This window comes from Mastomys coucha, unplaced genomic scaffold, assembly GCF_008632895.1.
Source record: "Mastomys coucha isolate ucsf_1 unplaced genomic scaffold, UCSF_Mcou_1 pScaffold16, whole genome shotgun sequence".
NCBI classification, from domain to species: domain Eukaryota; kingdom Metazoa; phylum Chordata; class Mammalia; order Rodentia; family Muridae; genus Mastomys; species Mastomys coucha.
In genome coordinates this window covers 47,053,405-47,076,884 of record NW_022196898.1, presented here as the reverse complement: position 1 = coordinate 47,076,884, position 23,480 = coordinate 47,053,405, and the positions used below count along the sequence as shown (strand labels likewise).

The 23,480-nt window shown below is 40.5% G+C and overlaps 1 protein-coding gene across 2 annotated transcripts in view; it reads right to left on the bottom strand.

Moving 5' to 3' along the window:
- Wars2 (tryptophanyl tRNA synthetase 2, mitochondrial) overlaps positions 1–17,632 on the bottom strand; it is a 76,484-nt gene extending 58,852 nt beyond the window's left edge. For both annotated transcript variants that reach the window (XM_031374963.1, XM_031374964.1), the window contains exon 1: positions 17,504–17,632. In XM_031374963.1, the coding sequence (XP_031230823.1) occupies positions 17,504–17,593 (90 nt within the window). In that variant the 5' untranslated portion in view covers positions 17,594–17,632. The remainder of the gene's footprint in view (positions 1–17,503) is intronic.
- Positions 17,633–23,480: the final 5,848 nt, after the last annotated feature.

Below are 23,480 nucleotides of genomic sequence, written 5' to 3'. Positions count from 1 at the left end.
GGAGGTTCTCAAGGATGCTTAGAGAGGAGTTCTGATGAAGGTGTTTGAGAACAGCAAAACAACTCAAGTCAAATCATGGGTTACAAGCTGGAGGCCTATGTTCTGCTTTCTCTTGCTATTCTAAAAACTCTCTGGATAGCTCATCTCTTGCAGATCAAAAGCCCAGTCTTTTATTTATGTATCAATTCAGTCCTTACCCCAGGTTCCCCTTTGATTATCCTGAGAATCAGCAACCCAAGACCCCAGCCCCTTCTTAGAAAGAGACAGCAAACACATTTTTTTAAAAAAACATTGCAAAAGAATTCAGAGATCTGCCTGCCTTTGTTAAGCACAGACAATAGCTAGCTGGATGGTACCCGCCCTAAAATTACCATTCCTACCAAGCCTGGGTCTGGACCTTAACTCCCTTTGTCCCAGGCTGACCTTGGACTCAGGAATCTGATTGCCTTTGTCAGAAAGATTTCTGACAAGATGTCTCATAGTGTAGTTTTTTTTCTAGGTCCCCAAAGCCTCTCATACAATTCATATTACAACCTTGTAGTTTTCAGGGTTGAGAAATTATATTATTTTTGAACTCATGTTTTCAGCATTCTTTCCCACAGCCTTAATGGCTGTCCTGAAGGTCACAGCATTCTACCATTTTGCTAAGACATCAGACACACTCTCACCTCTAGACTTGTGCAGTCTCTGATTATCATGGATTCATTAACTTTGGCAAAGAGAACTTTGCTCAAAGGAAGAATGTGAAAATATATACACAATTATACAAACAAGCTTTACACCCATAGCAACCATCAATACTCAACACTCTCGGAGGCCCCTGCTGGCTCTGTCCCAGGGGTCGGAACCATGTCACACCACCCCTATCATTGCCAGGCTGGACTTGGCAGTGGTGTTATGAGAACACCAGTTAACTGCATAAACACACAATGAAGCTCCTTCCTCAAAAAGCAAACACATGCCCCTACATACAAGCAAGATGACAATGGAGAAAAAGATTAAATCTGGGCTGGTGAGATGGCTCAGTGGTTGAAAGTGCTGACTGCTCTCCCAGAGGTCATGAGTTCAAATCCCAGTGGCCTCATGGTGGCTCATAACCATCTGTAATGTGAAAAAAAAACAAACAAACAAAAACCTATGGGCTAGTGCGAGTGGGGACTGGAAGGAGCTGGATCAGAGCAAGAGGGAGAAGGGGGGAAGCAAAGAAAAAGATTAAATCTTTGTAGTCCTGGATTTTGAGAGGACTAAACCCACTAGTTCCTGCTAACTACGATTCTACTCCTCCAAAGCTACAGAGATAATAATTGAATTTTCAAGACTGTCCCTTGCTCTAGTACTTCCTGTTTGATAATTCTTGAAAAATTTTCAGTAAAATTCAGGATAGTTTCATTTATAACAATCGATAAAAGGCTAATGATGCTTAATGTTTGGCTGAGATAAAAATAACTCAAATCCAATACAGAATTTTCTGAATTCTATCATAAGACAACTTGCTTAATAAAATAAAAGGTTTGTACCGATTCAGAGTTTCATAGATTTTTAGTCTGTAATCACTTAGCCCCCGCTTCTATATTGGCACAGTACATTGCAGTGGGAGAGCCTGGTTAAGGAGGCCTGCTCACCTCACACAGCTAGAAGAATAAGAGCCAGGGATGGAAGTCCCCATCCACTGAGGGAGTGTCTTCCAACTAGGCCCTCCTTAAAATTTCTTCTACCTCCAACAGTATCTCAGGACAGGGGTCAAGGCTTTTTCCATGGGCCTTTGAAGGCATTCCAGATCCGGACTCCAACCACTCGTTTATATAAAAGCACATCAGATAAGCACAATGACAACAGTAAATATACCCTGAGCATCCAGCTGCACCATGCTGTCATCTTCATGCTACTCATTTTTGGAGACTATGGGGGAGTGGGTGGGTGGGGTAACAAGGGAAGGGTTAGAAGGAGGAAAGGAAAAAGGGACATGATATTATTTTAATTTCAAAAAAGAAACTGAAAAAAATACAAAGATGGAGAAGAACAGAGGTAGACAACCAAAGTCCTAGTCAGTGCAGGGCATACACACCCCCACATACCTCCCCACATGCACGTGAACACTACACGCACACACACACAGCTCTAAGAATCTTAAGAGTCCAGCTTGACCATAGTTAGAAGAGATTTTACTTGGTAGACTTAATCCTGGAGAACTGTTTCTTGTTCCTAGCATAGAAAAATCAAAAGGCAGAGAAGCACAGAAGATTCTGAGAGGAAAGTCCTCCATGGTGAGGTGATAGATAGAGGCCATGGGCCTCCTGGAGAACATGGACAGAAGCACTGCACATGCCTTCTTATGACAGCCAGAATTCACACAGTGACTCCAGCTTCCTTGGTCTGAGCAGGAAATCTGCAACCTGCCATTTGGTTTGAGATGCAGGCTGAGGATCGCCCTTCCCCTTGCCACAGGGTTTCAAGGTTTTCCTGTGATCTTTTCTCACCATAAGGGACACAAAGGCAATCCTCTATGGCTGTTTTTGTTTTGTTTTGTTTTGTTTTGTTTTGTTTTTTATCCCTACTACAGCAAAAATGTGTGGCTGGGTACAGCCTGCAGAGATCCAAAGCAAAGCTGTTGCATCAGAGTCTAATATTAGGTGGCCTCCTGTTATCTTAAAATGCATCCATTTGCTCTCTGATATCACACGTCCTATTTTGCAAGTCTCTTCCTCACCTCAGGGAAGACACAAGACATGCTGCTGTCATTGCTTCTTATCCACATTCAATCAATCAATCAATCAATCAATCATCAATCAATTCATAATAAAAACCCAGCCACAATTGGCTCCAGTTGGTTTGAGTAAGGAGATGTGGTTGTCAGATTCCTGGACAACTGCCAGCAACTGACACCAGGTTCCCTTATAAAGGCAACAATGAATACTAACCAATTTAAATAAGGACAATTTTAAGATTTTAGATTGGGAACTTGGGTATGAAATAAGACAGTCTATGAATTAGAATCCTTCCTGCAGTAAGTAAGTGCTGTCCATGAGAAAGAAGGCAGATTGGAATAGAGAGAAATGAGCTTTGGAAATCAAGCTTTGCCCAATTAAAATACAATCCTTTGGGAGGACGTCTATGATAGAGGAATCCTACCTTTGACAAGCTGGCAGTAATCCTTGTGATCTATTTTACTGGGATATAAATTGTCACTGCAAAAATGAAACATGCTACAAAACTTGAGCACAGACCCTGCCTGTGATCATTAGGCAGAATGGACCAAGAGCCTCAAGCCTTTGATGCCCTGACATATTATTTTCTGGATGGTGTCCAGCAACCCACTGCAGAATAGTTTTTTCTCTACTGTATCCAGATGGTAAATGGAAGAGATCAAATTCAACAGTTTCAGGGCTGACCTTAATGGATGTGAAAGGCTGGCTCCTCCACTAGCTTTTCAGGGATCAACGATACAAAAAGGCCTTTGAACAAAGAGACAAATAATTGCCTTCCCCCCACACCCCTCTTTCTTCAAAACTAAGTCATAGAAGTGGTAATCTGGTTCAAATCCATCTTTTGGTTGAAAAAGACAGCCAAATATTCGATCGATTCTAATCACACATTCTCATGATGCTTTCTGCGAAGCTCTGATGGATGGTACTGCTAATATTCTGAAAAGATTTTCATTCCTGTCAGGAAAATATTTTCATTTCTATTGCCATCAAAACTAAAACCAAATGTGTGTGAGTATTCGTGTATGTGTGTGTGTTGTATGTGTGTATGTATGTGTATGAGTATTCGTGTGTGTGTGTCTGTGTGTGTATGTGTGTGTATTCATGTGTGTGTGTGCATATGTACACAGGTTATAAATGTTCAGGCAGCATCATCTTATGTTACAGGTTCTCTTTGTAAAGGCTGAATTTCAGAATCTGCTAGCATCCTTAGACATCTGTGCTACCTTGTAGAAGGTACAAAGGTCTGTGCTCCTGAGCCCAGAGGATTTACTAACTGAAGTATTAGATATCTCATTGTTCACATACTGTATGTGAAGGTCAGAACAACTCTTGGGACTTGGTTCTCTCCTTCCATTATGTGCATCCTGTCAAACTCAGGTCATCAGGCTTCTTTTCTCCTCTCTTCTCCATACTTCATCCTGCTCCTGCCATATGCTTCCTAAACATACGGTGATCACACACCCAACCTCATGGTGCTTGTGGAGCTCAGAAGAGGACATTGGTTCCCCTGGAGTTAGTTACAGATGTTTGGGAGCTACCATGTGGGTGCTGAGAACTGAACCTTGATCTTCCCTAAGAATAGCAAGTGCTTAGCCCTCACCCACCTCTCCAGCCACAGGCTACTCCTCTCATAGTCCCCAACTTAAAAAGACAGCACAACATAAAGCCATGCCAGGCTTCATAAAGCATTGGTATTTTCACTTACACAGTCTCCATTGCTATTCCCACTTCTTGGATATGCTCTTAAATTTACCACAGGTTTGGGAATCTGGTTCTTGTTAAACTCTGCTATCCAACAGAGTTCGAGTACCAGGCATTTGAGCCATCCAGCACACTAGCTTTCAATGCATTTGTCTGATTTGTCTGTTTAGTCCATGCTGTTCTGGAGGTCTTACCCTCATTCCATCATTTTAACATCATAAATGTCAATATCCTTCCACTTGGGTGGTGCACCCATGAGCAGTCTTCAGCTCTCCTTGCTACCAGGTCCCAACAGCCAAGCGAGATTCCAATTTGGATTAAGGCTAATAAGTTCATTAGATACTTAAATGCTAAGTAGTTTTGACAACAATATAAATATCAAAACTGTAGAATCTATATATAAAACCAGTTTCTAGTTTTAATTTCAGCGCTTCTCAACATTGCTTACCAAGTATTTTTAAAAACTTATGCTATACAATGTACCTGGTGCTGTTCTAGACTCCATAAACACTAACTTAGGTGATCCTCACAGCAAACATCACAGGTAGAAGCAGATGTTATTGTCTTCACTTTACAGATTATATGAAAAGTGCTGAAGCAGACTAGTCCGAACATTGGCAGCCTGTCCGTAGAGGTGGTGAAGCAGACTAGGTCCGAACATTGGCAGCCTGGCCATAGAGTTCTTGCAGTTAACTCTGACCTTGCTCATCTTGCAGAGGAAGACAACAGTGAGCTACAGATTCTAGTACCTGCCCCTCGGCCCCAACTTCCATTATCTAATTATCAAATGGAAGAACTTGGATTAAGACAGCATGTGACTTCACAGCCCATACTTTAACTCGTTAACCTACATAATTTCCAAATCAACACCCTTGTAAGAGCTAATGTCCAACAGGTTGGAAGATCCTTCATTGCTCACACCCTTTCCACTAGACCCACAACACATATCTCCACCCTTCTCCCAGAGATGGCGTACTCTCCTCTCTGGCTCTTCACAGTTACGATGGATGCTGTTTATTCATTCTTGTCTGTTTTTTTTTTTTTTTTTTTTTTTTTTTTTTGGTTTTTCGAGACAGGGTTTCTCTGTGTATCCCTGGTGTCCTGGAACTCACTCTGTAGACCAGGCTGGCCTCAAACTCAGAAATCCGCCTGCCTCTGCCTCCCAAGTGCAGGGATTAAAGGCATACACCACCACTGCCTGGCTGTTTATTCATTCTTTATCTCCAACCTCTACATCTTCATACTTGCTTTTATAATCATGATCAGGTTTCCTCGATCCTTAAGACTACTCCAAAAGTTGACTGAGGGTGTCGACGTTTACAGCTCCCATTACCCTCTGAGACCATTTGTGTTGAGAGGGTAATCCTCACTTTCTCATCTCTTGTCTCACTGATATGAACTTTTAGCCTCAAAAACCATTCCACAGTTATTAATGCTATCATCCTTGAGTATAAATCAATTATAGATGGCATTTAATAATAATTTAATAATATAGTAATAATATTTTACTGTAGTAATACCTCTCCCTTAAGTTGATTCTTGAAGTTCTAAACCCCCTGGAGCCCCTATATTGACCTTGTAATGATTCTTCTCCTACCTAGTTTCTTTTTACATTCTTCAACTTTATCTCAAACTCCGAGTTTTAAAAATGCTTGTTTTTTACTACATATGCCTATGCTCCCCCCTCTTTTTTCTCTCCCTCTCTCCTTCCCTCCCTGTTGCAGTAAATCTCCAACCCCAATATGCCAGTGCAAAAACTACACAACTCAGTTACAAGATTTATAAGCTGCACACCCAGACTGGACAGATTTACCACTAAATCTGTGCCTTTACATTCCATCACTCTATTGCCCAGCTTCTCCAGGCCATATGGGTCTCCTCCATCTTTTTTCCACCTCCTCTTCCTCCATCTTTACTCTTCTCTTTCCCTTTCTTCCCCACTCTCTAAAACCTCCAGCCCCACCTTTCCCTTCCACTGCCCAATCACAGGCTCTAGCCTTTATGTGACCAGTTAAAATGGGGAACAAGTTTACATGAAATCACCTGAATACATGATCCACTCCTCATCAGGGCAGTCCCTCTTGAAGAAGCAGAATTAACATCAAAATACAAACAGCACCAGGATAACCCACAACACTTTCCTTCCTTCTTTCCTGTGTGTGATATATGCATGTGTGTGCACAGGTGCATATATGTGAATGTGAACACCTGAACCTGTGTGTGGAGGTCAGAAGCTAGCATTGGGTGTCTTTCTCCATCACTCTGTGCCTTACGTTCTAAGAAAGAATCTCACTGATTGGCTAGACTGGGTGGCCAGTAAGCCCCTGGGATCTTCCTGTCTGCCTTCCAGTAGTGGACTTAAAGATACACAATCACATCTACTTTTTTACATGGGAGCTTGGGATTTGACTTAGTTCCTACTGCATGTACATCATCTGCTAAGTTATGTCTCTATCCCCTTATGATGTTCTTAATCATCTTCCTGTAGAAGACCAAACTTTAAGTGCTATTCAAATGACAGTAACTTCACTAGTGATCATAGCCTTGTAACTTAATTTCTGAAGAGCCACCCACTTCCTGTGTCCCCCTTCTATCTAGCAATGAACCAAATGAAAGTGGTTATTCCTGTAGCCTGTATCCATATGATCTAAAGTGAACATGCAACTTTCAAAATGAAAAATATCACTGAAACCTGATCAAAAGGCCCACTAGTTAGAAAAAAAAATCAGAGAACAAACTGTGTCTCTATTTAAGTCGTAAATATGTTAATATATTCCCAATCAAAATTAAGGACACATGGTCAGCTAAAGAATTTCTACTCCATTTTTTAATGTGAAAAACAGCTGGTAGATGTCATGTCAACACTGAAACATTGGAACATCCAACACATTTCAAGGATTTGTGAAAAAGTCTTGATTTTATAAGATGTTTGGCCACTGAAATCACTTAAAATAGACAATGCCTGTGAACCCCAAAACTTTATGTTGAATCTTAGTTCCCTGATGGCAGGGGAGGTGAGTAGGTCAGGAGAGGTAGTTCTCGCAGACTGCTGTCCTGAGAGATCCTGGGGAGGCCTCATGCTCTCCTCTAGTGAGATGGCAGCTCCCTATGACCTGTGAAGGAACCCCTCACCGGAAAGAGAACCCACTAGCACCTTGGGTTCTCAGCCTCCAAAAGTATGAAAATGATACGGTTGTTGTTTACACTATCCAATCTATGGTACTACTGAAGCAGTCTAAATAGTCTAAGGCACAGGAGATGTTACAACCAGTCCTCCTCTCTATAAGAAACATGATATTCCACGATTACACTGTGATTACATGGGTTGATTTAAGGTTTACTAAACATACACATGACAAATTAGTATTAGAGTATAACAATAAAGCTTCTCTGAGCAGATGTCAATGTGCCATGAACCACTTTAAGAGAACACATAAATTATTTGTAGTACTTGACTATATAAACTCTTGCACTATGCTAATCCACTCTTAACATGGTACAAGTAAAAGCAAGGGCCCATTACATTAAAAGCTTTCAGCCTGGCTGTCCCCTGTCTATCATGTATCTGTAGTGAGAGGTAGGGGTGCTTTCTATGCAGAGCACACCAACAACAACAAGGCAAAAAGTGCTAGGTATGGTTCAAAACACTGCCTTAAAGAGACTTCAAATTGGTAACTGAATGAGAAAAAAACAACCCATGATTAGATACATGAGTTCTCATCTCCTTCCTGAAAGATAAAAAGCAAATCCTTATTCATAACAACAGAATTATAACAGTAACTACTGCACAGATAATACAGCATATCTCCTGAACTAGATGGCTCCTTGAAGCAAAACTGTTTTCAAAATAAAAGCTCTTCATCTTAATTGTGAATATTTACACTTCCCAGTATACAGAAGTAGCAAACTCTGTTATAATAAAACCCCCAGTGTAATTAGCGGTACCATGAACAATAAGACTAGAGCTGGCAAAGTTGACTTCAGCCACAGAAAGGGGTTAGAAAACTACAATCTACTTGTATAAACACTGAAGCACAATTGCCAGTAACTTCCAATAACATAAATGCCTAGATACACTGGGAAATAACAACTCTGCTCACTACCTGCATCATATGTAATCAATTAAGCACAAAGTACATTAAGATGTATGGTTCCTATTCAATATGCTTGATATCAATACTATGAATTTTCTCGTGTGTCATTGCATTATGTTTTCACTGACTTCATTCAATAAGTAATCATTGGGGTTTTCTATCATAAGAATCACAACACCAAGGATTTAAGTAATGACTCATTTATCATACACATACTTATCACAGCTACAATTCAACAGGAAGGGCTCATCCTCATTTTCCAGGAATATAATGCCCTGGGAGCTCTACCTGTTAAGAGAAGCCTATAGATCACCTGTGAAACAATGTATACCAAACTGCTTCCTGCTGGAGTGTGCAAAAACAGCCTACAGAACAAAGACATGCTCTTCCATCTGTCTCAAGCAAATGTTTTTAACCAAAGGCAGACTATAAAGAGGCATGTGTTCATTTCTATAGACAGGGATGAAGGCTCATCCAGTTTCATAATGGAAGCTATAATTTGAAACTGGAAGTGATTGTCTCCAGCTTCAGAACAGAATTTTCTAGAATATTTTCGTACATTTATTGCTGCTGTTTTGTTTAAGCCACTCTATGACTGACATTCAAAAGCTGTGTATAGTTTTGGAAAGTAGTGAAACAGCTAAGCACCACGCGGCATACCTGTAATCCCAGGGTAACAGAGGCAGGAGGATTGCAAGTTTGAGCCTAGCAAAAGCTATAAAGTAAGACCTGTCATAAATCAAGTAAAATGAAATGAAAAAGAATGGCAGAATACAGACAGACATAGATGGAAGAAAGACCGTTTAAAAAAAAAAAACAACGATATACTATTAAGTAGAAAGGGTGGCTCTAAGCAAATGGGAATTTTAAACAACTATGGGTCAAGAATCAATTGTAATAGCAATGGCCTGTAGAAAATTTCAGATGTCATGAGTACAGACTTTATGAGATATGACAGTCCGTTTCTGCTTCTGGGAAATTAACCAGGGGAAGGAAGGACTGTGTGGAGATGGGAAACTACTATTAAGGTTGATAAAAGTAGGAACAGTCCTCAGGAAAGGAGGAAGGCCTCCTGTGTACTAACATCAGCCAAGGGACTTTATCTCTGCGGTAGATTCTCAAATCCACAGAATAGTCCTAACAATGTAAACTTTATTATTATGTTTGCAAATGAGAAAGCCAAGTGTGATGAGTTCAGGTAAATTATGTGGCATCACACAGACATGACTGTGGGCGTCAAGGTCACTCAATTCTGCATGATCACCCTTTCTTGTAATGAACAGCCTGGGAGAACACGAGGGAGGATGGATGTGTTCATTTAACTTTCCAATGTCAAGAGTAACATTCATGTGAATGTTTATCTTTTATAAACTTTCTTCATGGAGTTACAGACCTTGCATGCTCCAGTTAGTGGCATGTGGTGGCTAGACAATTGGCAGATATTGGAAGCCAAAGTTGTTTTTTTTCTTTTTAAACCAAAAACACTTTATGCAGGAGAATACAGTTCCATGATAGTCTAGACCTTACTACTTCCCTGTAACCTCACCCCCTTTACTGTACACTTGTCCCTAACCCAAGGGGCCTTTTCTATCTTGCAGTATTTTTTGGAACTACCTGTTAAGACCAAACTAAGGATTTAAGCAAACATCTCCATTTCCCTTCTCCATTGCATCCTTTTGCTTCCCAAAAGGACTCCTGAGGATGAATGAATTTGAACAGAATATGTCTGCAGTTTCTACTCATAGAGGATATAAGGAAGAGTTAACAAAGAGCCCATCATTCATTGTACACAGTCAACTCCAACCAACTGAGGCTAATTGTAAAGCCTCATCTTCATGCCAGCGAATGTACTGATGGGTAATCACTCAAATCAATACTCTACAATTAGTGAATTACAGAACTCTTTAAGAGCCCCACTAACACTGAGACTCCTTATCCTCTGCAGAGAAGGCCAACAGCACTACTTTCGGCTGCCATACCTTGCCCCCACCCACTCCTCCTCCTTGAAGAAAGTATTCCCACTATAAATCACAACTACAAGCCAGACAAAGATCCCGGAGTCAGCCTCAGATTCAGCACTCTATCTCTGTTCTGCCTGCGGGGCTCTGTCCAGCTGACCTTTCAGCTACAGGCAGTATATCAATATAACTTCCTACATGCACCTTGGGACTCATGTTTAAAAGCCTTATTTTATCTAAGGCAATCTTAGTAGCAGTGGCCAATGGAGACACTCAGAATAATTTACAAGACAGCCTGTTCCATTTCCATAATTCATGCAGCCAAACAAGACCGCGAGAGCGGCAACAGCAAAGGCTGATTCAGCAAAGGTTGACTCAGAGTGTCTACCCTTCATGTTGTAGTGACAAGTAAAGTAGCATCCATGGAACACTTAGAAGTTTTCAAAGCAGTTATCAGCAAATTAACACATACAGTTTCTTGTAGATATTTCTGCCATTTTATAGTTCATGTATAGGGTTTGGAATCAGGATAACTGGGCTCACATGTTGGCTCTGACACTTGTGAACTCCATGATCTTGAGTGACTTATTAAACCTTCCCAGAATTCTTATTTGTGGACCTAGTTGAGTTGAGAGGACCTCATGAGCTAATACATATCTGGTGCCTTTAAAACCTGCCCTTGGGAACAAGGTAAGCATTCGGTGAATGTTTGCTAGCACTATCCCCACCCCCATTATCATTAGCCTTAGCAATAACTGAAATCACTAGCCCTAACAGACCAGGGCTCCAAAATGAATTAAGTAATGAACAGATTTGATAGAAATAGGAACATGCTCACCAAATTAAAATTTGAAAGAATTCTGATATTTACTTAGGTTGATCATTATTGCTGAGTTGGTTTAAAAGAAGGGGGACAGGTGGAGAAGGCATAATGGAAGGTTTTCAGTGAGCATAAATTTTGGACAGCCAAACAATGAAATTCTGTATTTTGTGTACAGGATTAAACAGGAATATGTGAAATATTTTGGACAGTTCAGAGTGCCGTGTTAGATATTATTGAAGAGAATAGATCCCACTTGAAAATGTATCCAAAGTGAGAGTTGTTAAAGATCTACAACTAACATCCCAAGAAGTGAGACGTTCAGGGCTGCACTCTCACAGCAGCTGACTCACCAATGAGTCAGTGAGGATGCACATTTCCAGCAGACAGGAAAGTGAAGCAATGCACACCCCGAGTGCTGGGCGCTGGCCTGGCACAGGGATGGAAGCTGAATCAGTGAGAATCTTCATGGTTAAACATCACATTGACTTGACTTGACGCTAATCTCAGGAGGCAACAGAGCAGTCAAAAGGCAGTCTGCTAGCCAACCAGAAGTCAACTCAACTGGTAATAGAGGGGCAGTTCAAGAGAAAAGAAAAAAAAAAAAACAGAAAAAAACAATGGCTGTGTCAAGAGAAAAGAGAACTATAGATAAATTTCAGTAAATGCTTAGAGGACTAACAGAGCTCCAGGGATGGGGCAGTGCAATGACCTAGGCATGGCCTCGCTCTGTTGGTAAACAGGGAACTTAGGAAAACCTGCTACACTCCTAAAAGGCGGCAGTAAAAGCCAAGTCTTCCTAAGAAATGACAGAGAGAAATCTGCAAAAGCCCAGACTAGTTAGAGTAACTCAAGCTGGAGTCAGTGTATCATCTCTGCACCTAGTGTGTTATACTGGGGCAGAGCAGCTTCAATCCCAAATGAGTAAATTGTTCCGGAGAAGTATCTAGGAGGAAGACTCGGGCTTGCTCTGCAGTGTTTATGAGAGAATCTCCCATACACTAGGGCACACCGACATCACAGCACAACCAGGAAAAGCGGTCTTTATGAGACAGCTGGAGGTCAGGCTGGGCAGAGACCCAAGGGGAAGCTGTGGCATTGCCTTTTGCACAGTGACCAGCATACCGTGGAGAGTAAGCTCTGAGGAAATAAGGAGATGAGAAAGAGAGAACAGAAGTGATGGGGGAAGAGCCGGGGAAGGAAAACAGTACTTGATGACTGCCCTCTACTCAGGGAGCGAGGTAAACAGAACATAATCTATTCTTCTTAAAAAGCACTCAAACCGCTCCATTTCAGAACATCTTCCTACAACAACAACAACAATAATACAATCTATGTATCAAATATGATGCCGGTCAACAAACTCCCCTTTATATTAAAGGAAGTGTTAGCAGTTTTCAAACTTTATCTTAAATTCAATATTGTATTTCAGGGGCCTGGATTGTGTGTGTGGCTGGGGAGAAGGGGAAGAAAGATCAGGCAAGAAGGGCTACGGATGGCCCTCTACTCCCCAAACTGCGTCACTGATAAGAGGTAACTTCTGAGCAAGTGAGAAAAGCAGAAGCAGCTCTGGACTGGCATCCTGGTACCGTTTCTCTGCTGGTTCTGTGACTTGGGAAACTCGAGTCTTCCTAGATTTAGTGTCTTCTTTCATAAAATAGATAGAATAACAGTTATGGAATATTTAGAAAGAGTAAGATAAGGCTTGTCATGGCTGACTAAATACCATTTCCTCTTCTAAAAGATATAACTACAGACATATATGGCAATATAAATATATATAGGCACATATATGTTAACATATTTCTATATACACATATGTATATATCAATACAAATGTATAACTATCAGTCTATAAACATACACACACACACACACACACACACACACACACACACACAAACACATACCAGCTCCTCCCTGTAGACAGTTCTTGCACGTGCAGATATGAAAATGACAAACCAAGAGGGGATCTAGAGGGTGGCAGCTCTCTTACCAGCCCTTCCTGACGGTGGCTGCCCTAAGAATTATCCACGGTTCTTTCTCTGTTTCCAGCAGAAACCTTTGGTGGTTTTTATTACCTGTTCCGGAGATATTTTTCAAAGACCTGAGATATTTGCATTTATACTAACTCAGTCTCCATAAGTGAGTAACCTAAAGGGCATTTTCAACAAATCTGTTTACTTCTTAAGACGGAAAAAAGCTGTGGGGTGGATCCGCAGAGCCCCACCCACTCCCTGCGCAATACTTAAGGGAGCAGAGTTGAAACAGTCAGGGCACAGCTGTCAGCTAACAAGAGTCTGAGCTGGCTGTGGCAGCCCCTAAGGTTTCCTGTGAGGATGGAGCAGGTGGACCGACCACACAGAGAACTGGAAAAAGAACTGAGTAAAAAGCCAACAGGAACACCCCAATTTCACAGGCATTATAATCACAGAAACTTTTACAGCACTAATCATAAACTGCAGAGTGAAACACCCACCATCAACTTTACTATGCCAATTCCACCACTAATTAACTGGGAAAGCACTTAAACAAATCTTATTTTCTAGTTCGCTAACACCTGCCCTCACTCTTCCATGTATTCTTGCTGAAATCCATAACTCTGGTTTCATCCTGAGAAATCCCTAGGAGAGTTCACCTTGAGCCATCCCAAAAAATATCTGAATATCTGGCCCATACCCTTAAACAGTGGCAAAGGTAATACTTTCAATAGTGGAAACCATTTCAATAGAGTAATCTATGATGGAGAACACACAGCAATGAATCATGGGAACCTGCATTCAATTCAGGAGTAAATGATATGACTGCTGGAAAAACTGGCAGAATTAGAATTTGGCTTATATCTAAGGCAACAGTACTGCACAGATGTTAAGTTTAAGCTGTAATAATTGTGAGCATGTAGGACAAAGCATAGTGCAGGCCAGACAGGGATTTCTTGAACAAAACCTGCAACTCTGGAAGTCTTACGTTATTTTAAAAGTTTTATCATGCAACCAGAACTTTAAGACACTGCTCTTTCTTCCTTTTGAAGTACATTTCCTCCATCGAACGCAGTGGTTCTCAGCCTTCCCGATGCTGTGGCCCCTTAATACACTTCCTCAGGTTGTGGTGACCCTTGAGCAAAAAATTATTTTCATTGCTATTTCATAAGTGTGATTTTGCTACTATTATAAATTGAAATTCAAATTTCTGATATGAAGATGGTCTTGGGCAACCCCTGTGAAAAGACTGTTTGATTCCCACAGGGGTCATAACCCACAGGTTGAGAACCACGGATCTAATGGCTACATTTTGACCATCAGCAGGAGAAAGAATAGGGCAGTGTTGGCCAAATCTAGGTTGCAGAGGGCTAAAAATAAAGTGAGGACTTTCTATGTGTGAGCTGAATGATTATAAATAGTCTTGGGAAATCTTCTAACTAAGAATATTTCATTGTCTTCCAAATATAGCCATGAATGAGTGCTTAAAGGAGGACAGATGCTGTGTTTAGTCAATGATGACAGGCTTAAATGTACCTAAAACCATCAGTCTTTAAACATCACATCAGATTTTCCTTTCTCTGACTTGGTGATTACACTCCTCTCATCAGATTTCAACAGTCTTCTGTCGAGCAACACCTGACAAAATAAACCATGGCCGCACAAATTGTAGCCATTCACAATGAATATGGTAGGATGTGTTCTTCTTCCCATCTTCTTCCCCTATACCCCTCTTTAACATACTCAAGACTAAACCCAGGGTCTCTCCCATGCCAGGCAAGCACTCGCCACACCTCTAGGCCCTTTCTTCCTACTCTGAGTTTGAGTTTACGTGTAGCCTTGAAGAGTAAATCTGTCTCACTTCTCACCAATGCCACACTTCTTATCCAAGACACTGTTAAAAAAATTTCCCAAAGGATTATAGCAACTTAAGGTTCACAATACATTCAGTCAGTTTCCAACAAAAACACACCGTGGCTCATCTGTGTCTGCTCCCACCTCAGAGGGCAAGTGCATAGCCTAAAGCAATAACCAAGTAAGCTCACCACTCCTTGGTTTCATAAAACCACCTATATGATAAATATGCATTTCGTTCTATTATAATATGCTTTTACAAAATAATGTTTTGTTTTCTACAAAGGTTATGAGATGTCATAAAAATGTCTAGTGCATCTGGTTTGAGAATCCAATTCTTTCTTCACATATTTCTGCATCTGCTCACAAAATCCCTTTGACTTCAAAGGACGCTTTTCAATAGAAAAAGAAGACACACACAGGAAGAGTGGCCATAAATTTTTAGGAGTCCCTTTCCAAGGCCACTTTAATAATGGCCATAGAGGACAGGTATCTCTTTCAGAAACTTAAAATGCCCAAACAACATTGGTGACTATGGGTTTGTAGGAAGATTTATGCTTTCAAATTTCCCTGGTTATAAAAGTGATATATCTACAATCTGAAACACACAAAACAAAGGCTTAAAGCACACTTAAATTACTTTTAATCCACTATTTAGGATGAACAAAGCCCATTAAAAATGGTTGTTTTCCTTCCAGTCTTTCTTCCTATGAGTAAACACTTATGTACAAACACTGCAGCAATCATATTCTGAACAGTGTTTAATTTTTTCCATTAGTCTTTCAGGAAAACTTCATTAGTAATCTGGCACCTACATCATCATGTGTACTGGGCAAATACCCTGCCACTTAGCTATCCTTTTACTTTTTACTTTGAGGCAAAGAATTTCACTTAATCACTCAGAATGGTTTTAAACTTGGAATCCTCTCCCCTCCACTTCTGCCACCAGAATAGCTGGGATTACAGGCCTCTGCTGTCAGACTGGGCTTGCCTTAATCTTTCATGCCATCATTTTTAACTGATAGGTACTATGACACTGCAGAAACTAACTTTAACATTTAATTCTTTTTATTTAAAGCTAAATCAAGGGTTTAAAAACAGTAATCTGTCCTAAATATTCTTGGTTGCATACACATTAATATGCCTATCATATTCCAAAAAGTGAAATTCCCAAACCTCAAGAAAAACATTTGATGATTAAAGCTGGAATCAATTCTTAACTAACATTGTTCCTTAAAATGTAAAGTAATATTTGAATCGTTGTTTGCTGAGTTTCCAGTATTGTGTCTTTTATTCTTATAGAATCTTGTGAGGTTTACATTAATGAGGAAAATAAAAGCTCAGAGAATGAATAACTTATGGGATGATTCAAAATATAATATTACATGTTAGTTTTCATCTACTCTTGCTGGCTACATTTTATCTTCATAGTCATGAACCCATAAGCTTCCCAGTCTTGGAACTATATTAACATGCCAATTCTCCCTCTATTCCATCTGCCTAGAGGATTACAACTGGTTCTGTAACACAGCTAGCAGATGTCAGAAAAAGCCAAGAACTTTTAGGACCAGGCCAGCAAGCTTTCCAATAATACATTAGTTACAACATGACACTCTCATGTCATATCTGTATATTAATGGCTATGAACATGCAATGTGTAGAAATTACTTCATCACGGAAGTTGAAATTTCTATCCTGCTCTCAGACATTACTTCCGTGATCATCTATGTCAAACTGACATATTCTGGGATGTTTTGTGCTTGTCTGAGTGAGTGAAAGCAAATTCCCTGCCACCTTTTTTGTCTTTTCGGATGATGAGCATAATGTATCATGCTCATCAGCAGAATCATGATAACCGCGGTGCTGCCAGGCAAGCAACAGAATGAAGCACCTTGGCAGCTTGTTGACGTTGGTTACAGGGCCTGGTAGATGCAGGCACCTAAGGGTCACTGCTCGTGTTCCACACGCTAGCTACTGCATTAACCTAAACAACCCAATTCTAAGAAAACTTTTCTGATTTCTCCGCTGCACCCGGGTTAGTGGTTAGGTGAAGGTGGCTAAAACCGTAACAGAACGATCGCAGAGCAATTAACTTTCTGATAACGTCACGCTCTTTCAGGAGATGGCTTCCTGCGTTGCCAGGCAACCCTGGCCACGTGGCCGGGCGGCGTGTGCTTTCCAGCAGCAGCACCTCCTGCTGTCACGTGTGTGTGCGCGCAAAGTCGCTGCAGTCTGAGCTGGGGTCAGTCCTAGGCTAGTGGACCTCGGAGAGAAAAAGTGTGGAGGGCTCTTCACAGGAAGCAGGAAGGGAGAAATAAATGGCGGAAGGGAAGGGGAGCGGGAAGGCGCTCGCAGGATCGGAGGCCTAAAGCAGAAGACCGGCTCGGGTTACCTGGGGAGCCGATGTAGCTGCGGGTCCTTTGTGAAGTGCCCGGATGAAGCGCCAGCACTCACGCGCCTTCCGCACGGAGAACAGCGCCATCTTGAGAAGGGCGGAGCCGCCGGCCCGGAATGACGTCTGCGGGCGAGCCGCAGTTGTGCTTACTGCGCATGCGCCTGTCCTCTGGGTTGCCTAATTTTGCAGCGCAGGTGAGCCTTGGAATGAGGTGGCTTTAGGCTTTAGTGTTTCCCCGACCTTCTTCCGCTTTGTGCCAGCTTCCTTGTGGGAGACTCTGTTCCCTCGGGCATAAGTTGTTGCTGTTTAGACGTGGAAGTAAAGGAAGTCACCCACCCTAAACCAAGGCTAAAAACAGACTCAAGGCTCCTGGAATCCTGCTGCCCACAGATCTCCTTGGATACCGAAGGTGCCGATCTCCCACCCTGCAGTTCCAAAGAAAAGTAGTCAATGACTTTGGTGAAGCCATGCCCCACCACCTGCTCTCTACTACAAAACTACACGGCTTTTCTCCTTGTTCGTTGATACTGAACCCGAAGAGCACAAACCTCTAAGACCAATAAAAGTCAGCTCTCACGGTTTTGAGGTTGAGCTGGGTTTATTTTGTTTTCCTTCCATTGACTTATTTCTTACAGGAAAAAGACATGTAGGTTGCTTTTTTAATCAAGCTACCAGATGCAGCTTTCTATCTGTGTCTCGTAAGAATGAGGGCTGCTGGGCTGGAGAGATGGCTCAGAGGTTAAGAGCACTGACTGCTATTCCAGAGGTCCTGAGTTCAATTCCCAGCAACCACATGGTGGCTCACAACCATCTGTAATGGGATCAGATGCCCTCTTCTGGTGTGTCTGAAGACAGCAACTGTGTACTCACATAAAATAAATAAATAAATCTTAAAAAAAGAAAAAAGAAAAAAAAAAAGGAATGAAGCCTGCTTCTCTTAGAGGAACATAAGTGCCTTTTTGAGACCTACATGTTGGTCATTGGATCTGCAACTTTAGTGCCCTGAGTGAAACACTGATGGATATGTGTACCTTGCCTTCTGAAAGTGTGGGGCCTAACGGGTACAGATAATGAATTATGCATACAGAAGCAAATACCAAGTTCAGAGTGAACAATGCTTAGAGCTGCTGCTTCACGGTGATTCAGTAACAACTTAATGACACCAATGATGCCTAGTGGAAGATGTTTTTCGTAAAGATGGTTGACTTCTCTCAGTGAACTGAAAACTCTCAGATTAAGAATCGGTAAAAATATAACGAGCAGATTGCATTGGTTATATTAGTCTCAGAAACTTATACTGGAAATTATCAAGGAATCATAGGAGGCAAGCTGTATTTGAGATGCCTGTACTCCTGAGGAGTTGAAATCTAAAGTAAGATAAAACTCAAATCATACAGTAGAATCTGTGAAGTGTGCAATTGTCCCTGAGTAATTGGAAATGAGCAGGGAAGGAGTTACAGATATGAGATGGAAGAAGCTCAAGAAGCCATGTTTCCTCCCTCAGCAGAACATAGCAATATGATTTTGTTGTTAAAATTCGAGGCATATGTATTTCCAGGTGCAATGCACTTTGACTATACATTTGAATATAGAGCCAAAGAAACACTTGAGCTACAAAACATGGTAATAGAATCCAAAAAACTGAATAAATTTGATAGAATTTAGAATTAGAAAGTGGTCAAGTGATGGAAATAAATTGGCCAGTTATTGATGGAAAACCCAAAGCACATGGTGTAGCTGAAGCCCAGGACAAGGCCAGTCAGGAGAAGAGACAGACAATGGCTACTATAACATGGGGTTTTATAAATGCCTTATGTGTTTAGGCTTCAGATAGGAAGCAAAGTGTTACTACTTGCATAGCTATGTAATTAATTAGATCATAACCCTAGGAATTAACATTAGGTTTCTAATGTTCTTAGCCATCCAGATTGCAGAATAAGAAACCCTGGCATGGAGACAGTGGTGCCAGTGCTTTTTTTGAAGTCTTCTGCCCAGGTGCCTGTCTATGACTGGTAACATTTTAATGGGGGAATATCTCCAGGACACATTTCCAGTAAAGATAGTTTATCAGTATTTTACTTCAATACCATAATGTTTGAATAAATCATTTACTGTAGTGACTCATTATTAGAAAAACATTTCTCAGATTATTATGAAAATATCCCTTACATACTTTTGCTGGACCTCACAGCTAAGTTAATAATACATCTTGAAGTCAATAAAGATTGCTGTGCTTCTGCGCACCCAGCCTGTTTAATCTGCCTTTAAGAGAACAAGGGAAGGAGGAAATGATACTTCCAAAAAATAAAAAAAGAGAACAATGTAATAACCAACCCTTATTTGCCTTGGATTTCCCAGGCAAGTACTTTGCTAACATCTTAAGATAATACCCTTTCAAACCTCTGACCTAGAGAGCAAAGCATATATGTCTGTGTGTGTTACATGGTAGTCATTTGTTGAAAGCAACAAATTGGCTGAAAGCAACCTCACAACAAACCCACCACAAATGCTGGAAGCAGCATGTAGCTATTGCTTGATGGATTTGATGGATTTTGTTGCTAGCTGGGTCAGTTGGATTCAGTAAAGTTCCATCCTTTGTGTCTTTTTACTTTCAGTTGTTGCTTCTGACTGGTAAAAGTATCCTTATTTTTTTTTTAAAAAACCATAAGTCATGTAACTTGGTAAAATAAAATTTAGATTTAAAACATACAATGACTCTGTGCAAGATTCTTTCCTAAGTGATTGGAGAAATGTTAAGATTCATGACATTTTATAGTATAATAAATATTGCATATATAGTCTTTGTCTGGGCAACAACTCAGCCATGTGACACCTTGAGTTACAAAGTTACCACTATAGTGCAGAAAACTTAAACTTGTACAATCTACAAGTAATAACCTCAAGGTACTGAAAGTGCATTGATGGCTCATTAACAAAAAGTAAATCTTTTACCAAGACTGAGTCCAGATTTCTCAGTGTTTTCTGTTTCCTTGTTTTTGTAATCTGTCTGTTGGATACGTTTGAATCTGTGCCTGTCTGAATGGAGTCATTCAAATCTATCCGTGTGTCTGTGTGTCCCTAGCAAAGGGCTTTTGCTCTCTATTTATTGAAACATAAAAGCATCTCATGGGGAAGGAATGGATACTTTACAAAATCTTTAACAAAATTTTACAAAGGATGAAACTTTACTGTTTCCAACTGACCCAGCTAGAAACAAAATCCATCAAGCAATAGCTACATGCTGCTTCCAAAACTAGAGCCAGTTCTTTTTAGTTTTGTACTTTGCTTTTATAACAGCATTTTAGTATTGGAGCAAAAATGACCAAAAAACTGTCACCTTCTAAACCATCTTCTAAAAGGTACAGTATACAGGGACTGTGTTAACAAATATTTAACAAAAGAGCTTTAACAAAGATATTTAACAAATATCTTTATTAACAATTACCATGAATCATTAAAAGTTGTATAATTCACTTTAAATTGTTTCTGTATAAAATAGTTAATACTTAAAAAGGTTACAATGCTAAACTTGATCATACAGAAAATTTCCCTGAATTGTTTAAGTGACACACTGTGTTTAATGAGAGCATTTTATTTCTGGGATCATCTGAGTAAGATGAAGTGTTTTCTCAAAATGAGAAATAAATTAATTACTAGAGCAATCCTCAGACATCCTTGAAATATTAAACTTTTGTATTCTTAAGCTTGTAGCACATATCATGTGTGTCTACATGTGTTCATGCTTAGGAGTTTGAACTCTTGTTTAAAATTTGATTTCTCATCAACACTTTATTTTATAGTAAGTTCTGGTAATTTTGCTCTCTTCCTAACATTCCCAGAAAACCCTCTCTTGCAAGAAACAACAGATTAAAACCAGACTGGCAGTTGAGGAGCTGTTTCTATTGCAACCATGTGTGTCAGAAAGGAGGATTGGGTTTCCTTGTCCGAGAACATCAAGGGAACCCCACCTCAGCAGACGCACCTCTACTCCCCAGTAATGGAGAGTTTATACCTAGTTAGATTTAAATGGGATAAGGGAAGAGTTTAAACCCATTCTTAGCTCTAGTATAATCAGCCCCCAAGTCTCAAAGTATCCAGTTCGGTTTCTTTAATTTAATTCTAAGTGTCAGGTTAGCATTAGGTGCTGATCAACGTAATGGAGAGTCACCCTACACATTTATCCACTTAAGGAAGAATTCTGCAGACTGCAAAAATTAGATGGCAATTGTATTCAAAACTTACTTTAAGCATAAGTCACTCATTCCAGCCCTGCATGCATATCGAGTGTGCTTTCTTCCAACATGGAGCAAGAGATTCCATAATAGAAAGAAGAAAGATAATTATGGGAGTACAGCAACAGCTCTCTGACCATGACATCTTACCCTGATCTGATTATATCAACAGAAATCAAAGTGATTGGTGGGGTCCTACTCCTGCATTAGATAACCACCATGCACACGGAAGCGAAGGCGAAGCTGGTGACTTCTTTTTCAGCTTTGGCTTCACCTTAGTTCTGTGACTCATTTCATAGAGTATGAAACTGGTCCAAAGATAGTACTTGTCACAAACCATTCCACAAACAGGAGCAAGAATATATATACTTGCCACACAGAGAAACCTAGTCTCAGAAAAAAAAATTCTCAGAGGGAATCGCAAGAGACTGTCTTAGCATTTCCAATGTACACTGTTCATCTTTCCTCTTGGGGCACATTCTCCATGGAAGAAATGGAACTTTAAAATTAGCAAAATTAAATTTTTGAAAAAGCATTTTATTTTGAATGCTGTATTTTTTTCCCCAGATGCCGTGGCACCAAAGACAAGATCTATACATTCTCTGCACATGTTCTATTTTTAATCCATCCTTGGCTCTCAGTGACTTCATAACTAGGCTTTCTACTTCTAACTTGAGCTTCTACAAAGCAAACTTCTGCAAGGTTCCCCCAAAAATGTTTCCTGGAAGCCAAGCATAGTAGCCCACACCTGCTTAGAATTCTACTCTGATTGTCTTAGGCAACCTCTGGGAAAGGGCCATTCCACCCCCAAGAGGTCACAATCCACAAGTTGAGGGCCACTGATCTAGAGCTTTCTTTGTGACTACCGAAACTAACGAAAATTATTTATATCTTCATTTTCCTGGAATTAAAACCAAGAGATTTTGATCTCTCTAAAAATAGTATATCAACCTCATTCTGTTGCTGTCAAATTCTATTTCAGTGAGTTAGAATCCATCAGACTTCCCCAAGCCCACTGACAATTATAACCAGCTATGTTTCTTTTTCACCTTTTCCCTCTAATAAAGAGAATAGTATGACATTTGAGGAAATCAGCACACTGGCCATGTTACTGGCCTCCAGGAGTCATTTAAACTTCACATAGCTTTTTCTCTTACATGTAAAATAAGTGGGAAAATTTGAATTGTTGGAGGACATACACTATGACATGTCAGTCTAGACAACTGGTTTCTGATGTCCTAAAATGGAACTATCTAGAATTTTTTTTAAAATAGGTATTATTGCCAGGAATCACATTGAGCACTTATCTACTGACTCCATGTTCCTGGGCAACATTTCAAGTCTAGTCCAGACTTCTGAAACTGCCCTAGACACCATCCCTATCCCAGCATGGTCAGTTACAGATAAGAAAAAGCAGACCAGAGACTTCTCAGCCATTGTGAACATGGAGTGATGTTTTTCACGAGCTTCAAAGGGTCAATAGAATATCCTGACCTTACTTTCCTCTCTAGCTACTCTAGGGAAAAGTTCCCTTAAGTTCTCTACTGTTTTGCTGGCTTTTGTTTGACTGCTCATTCTGCTTGAAATGTACTTCAGAGTCTTCTTATTGGCAGTCACAATGGCTTGTATGACAACTGCTAGCTAGCCAGAGAGAAAGTTCTTGGAGGAGGCTACCCAATAACCATCCCGCCACTCAGCACCAGTTTGGAGTGTGTGGTGTGTGTGTGTATGTGTGTGAGTGT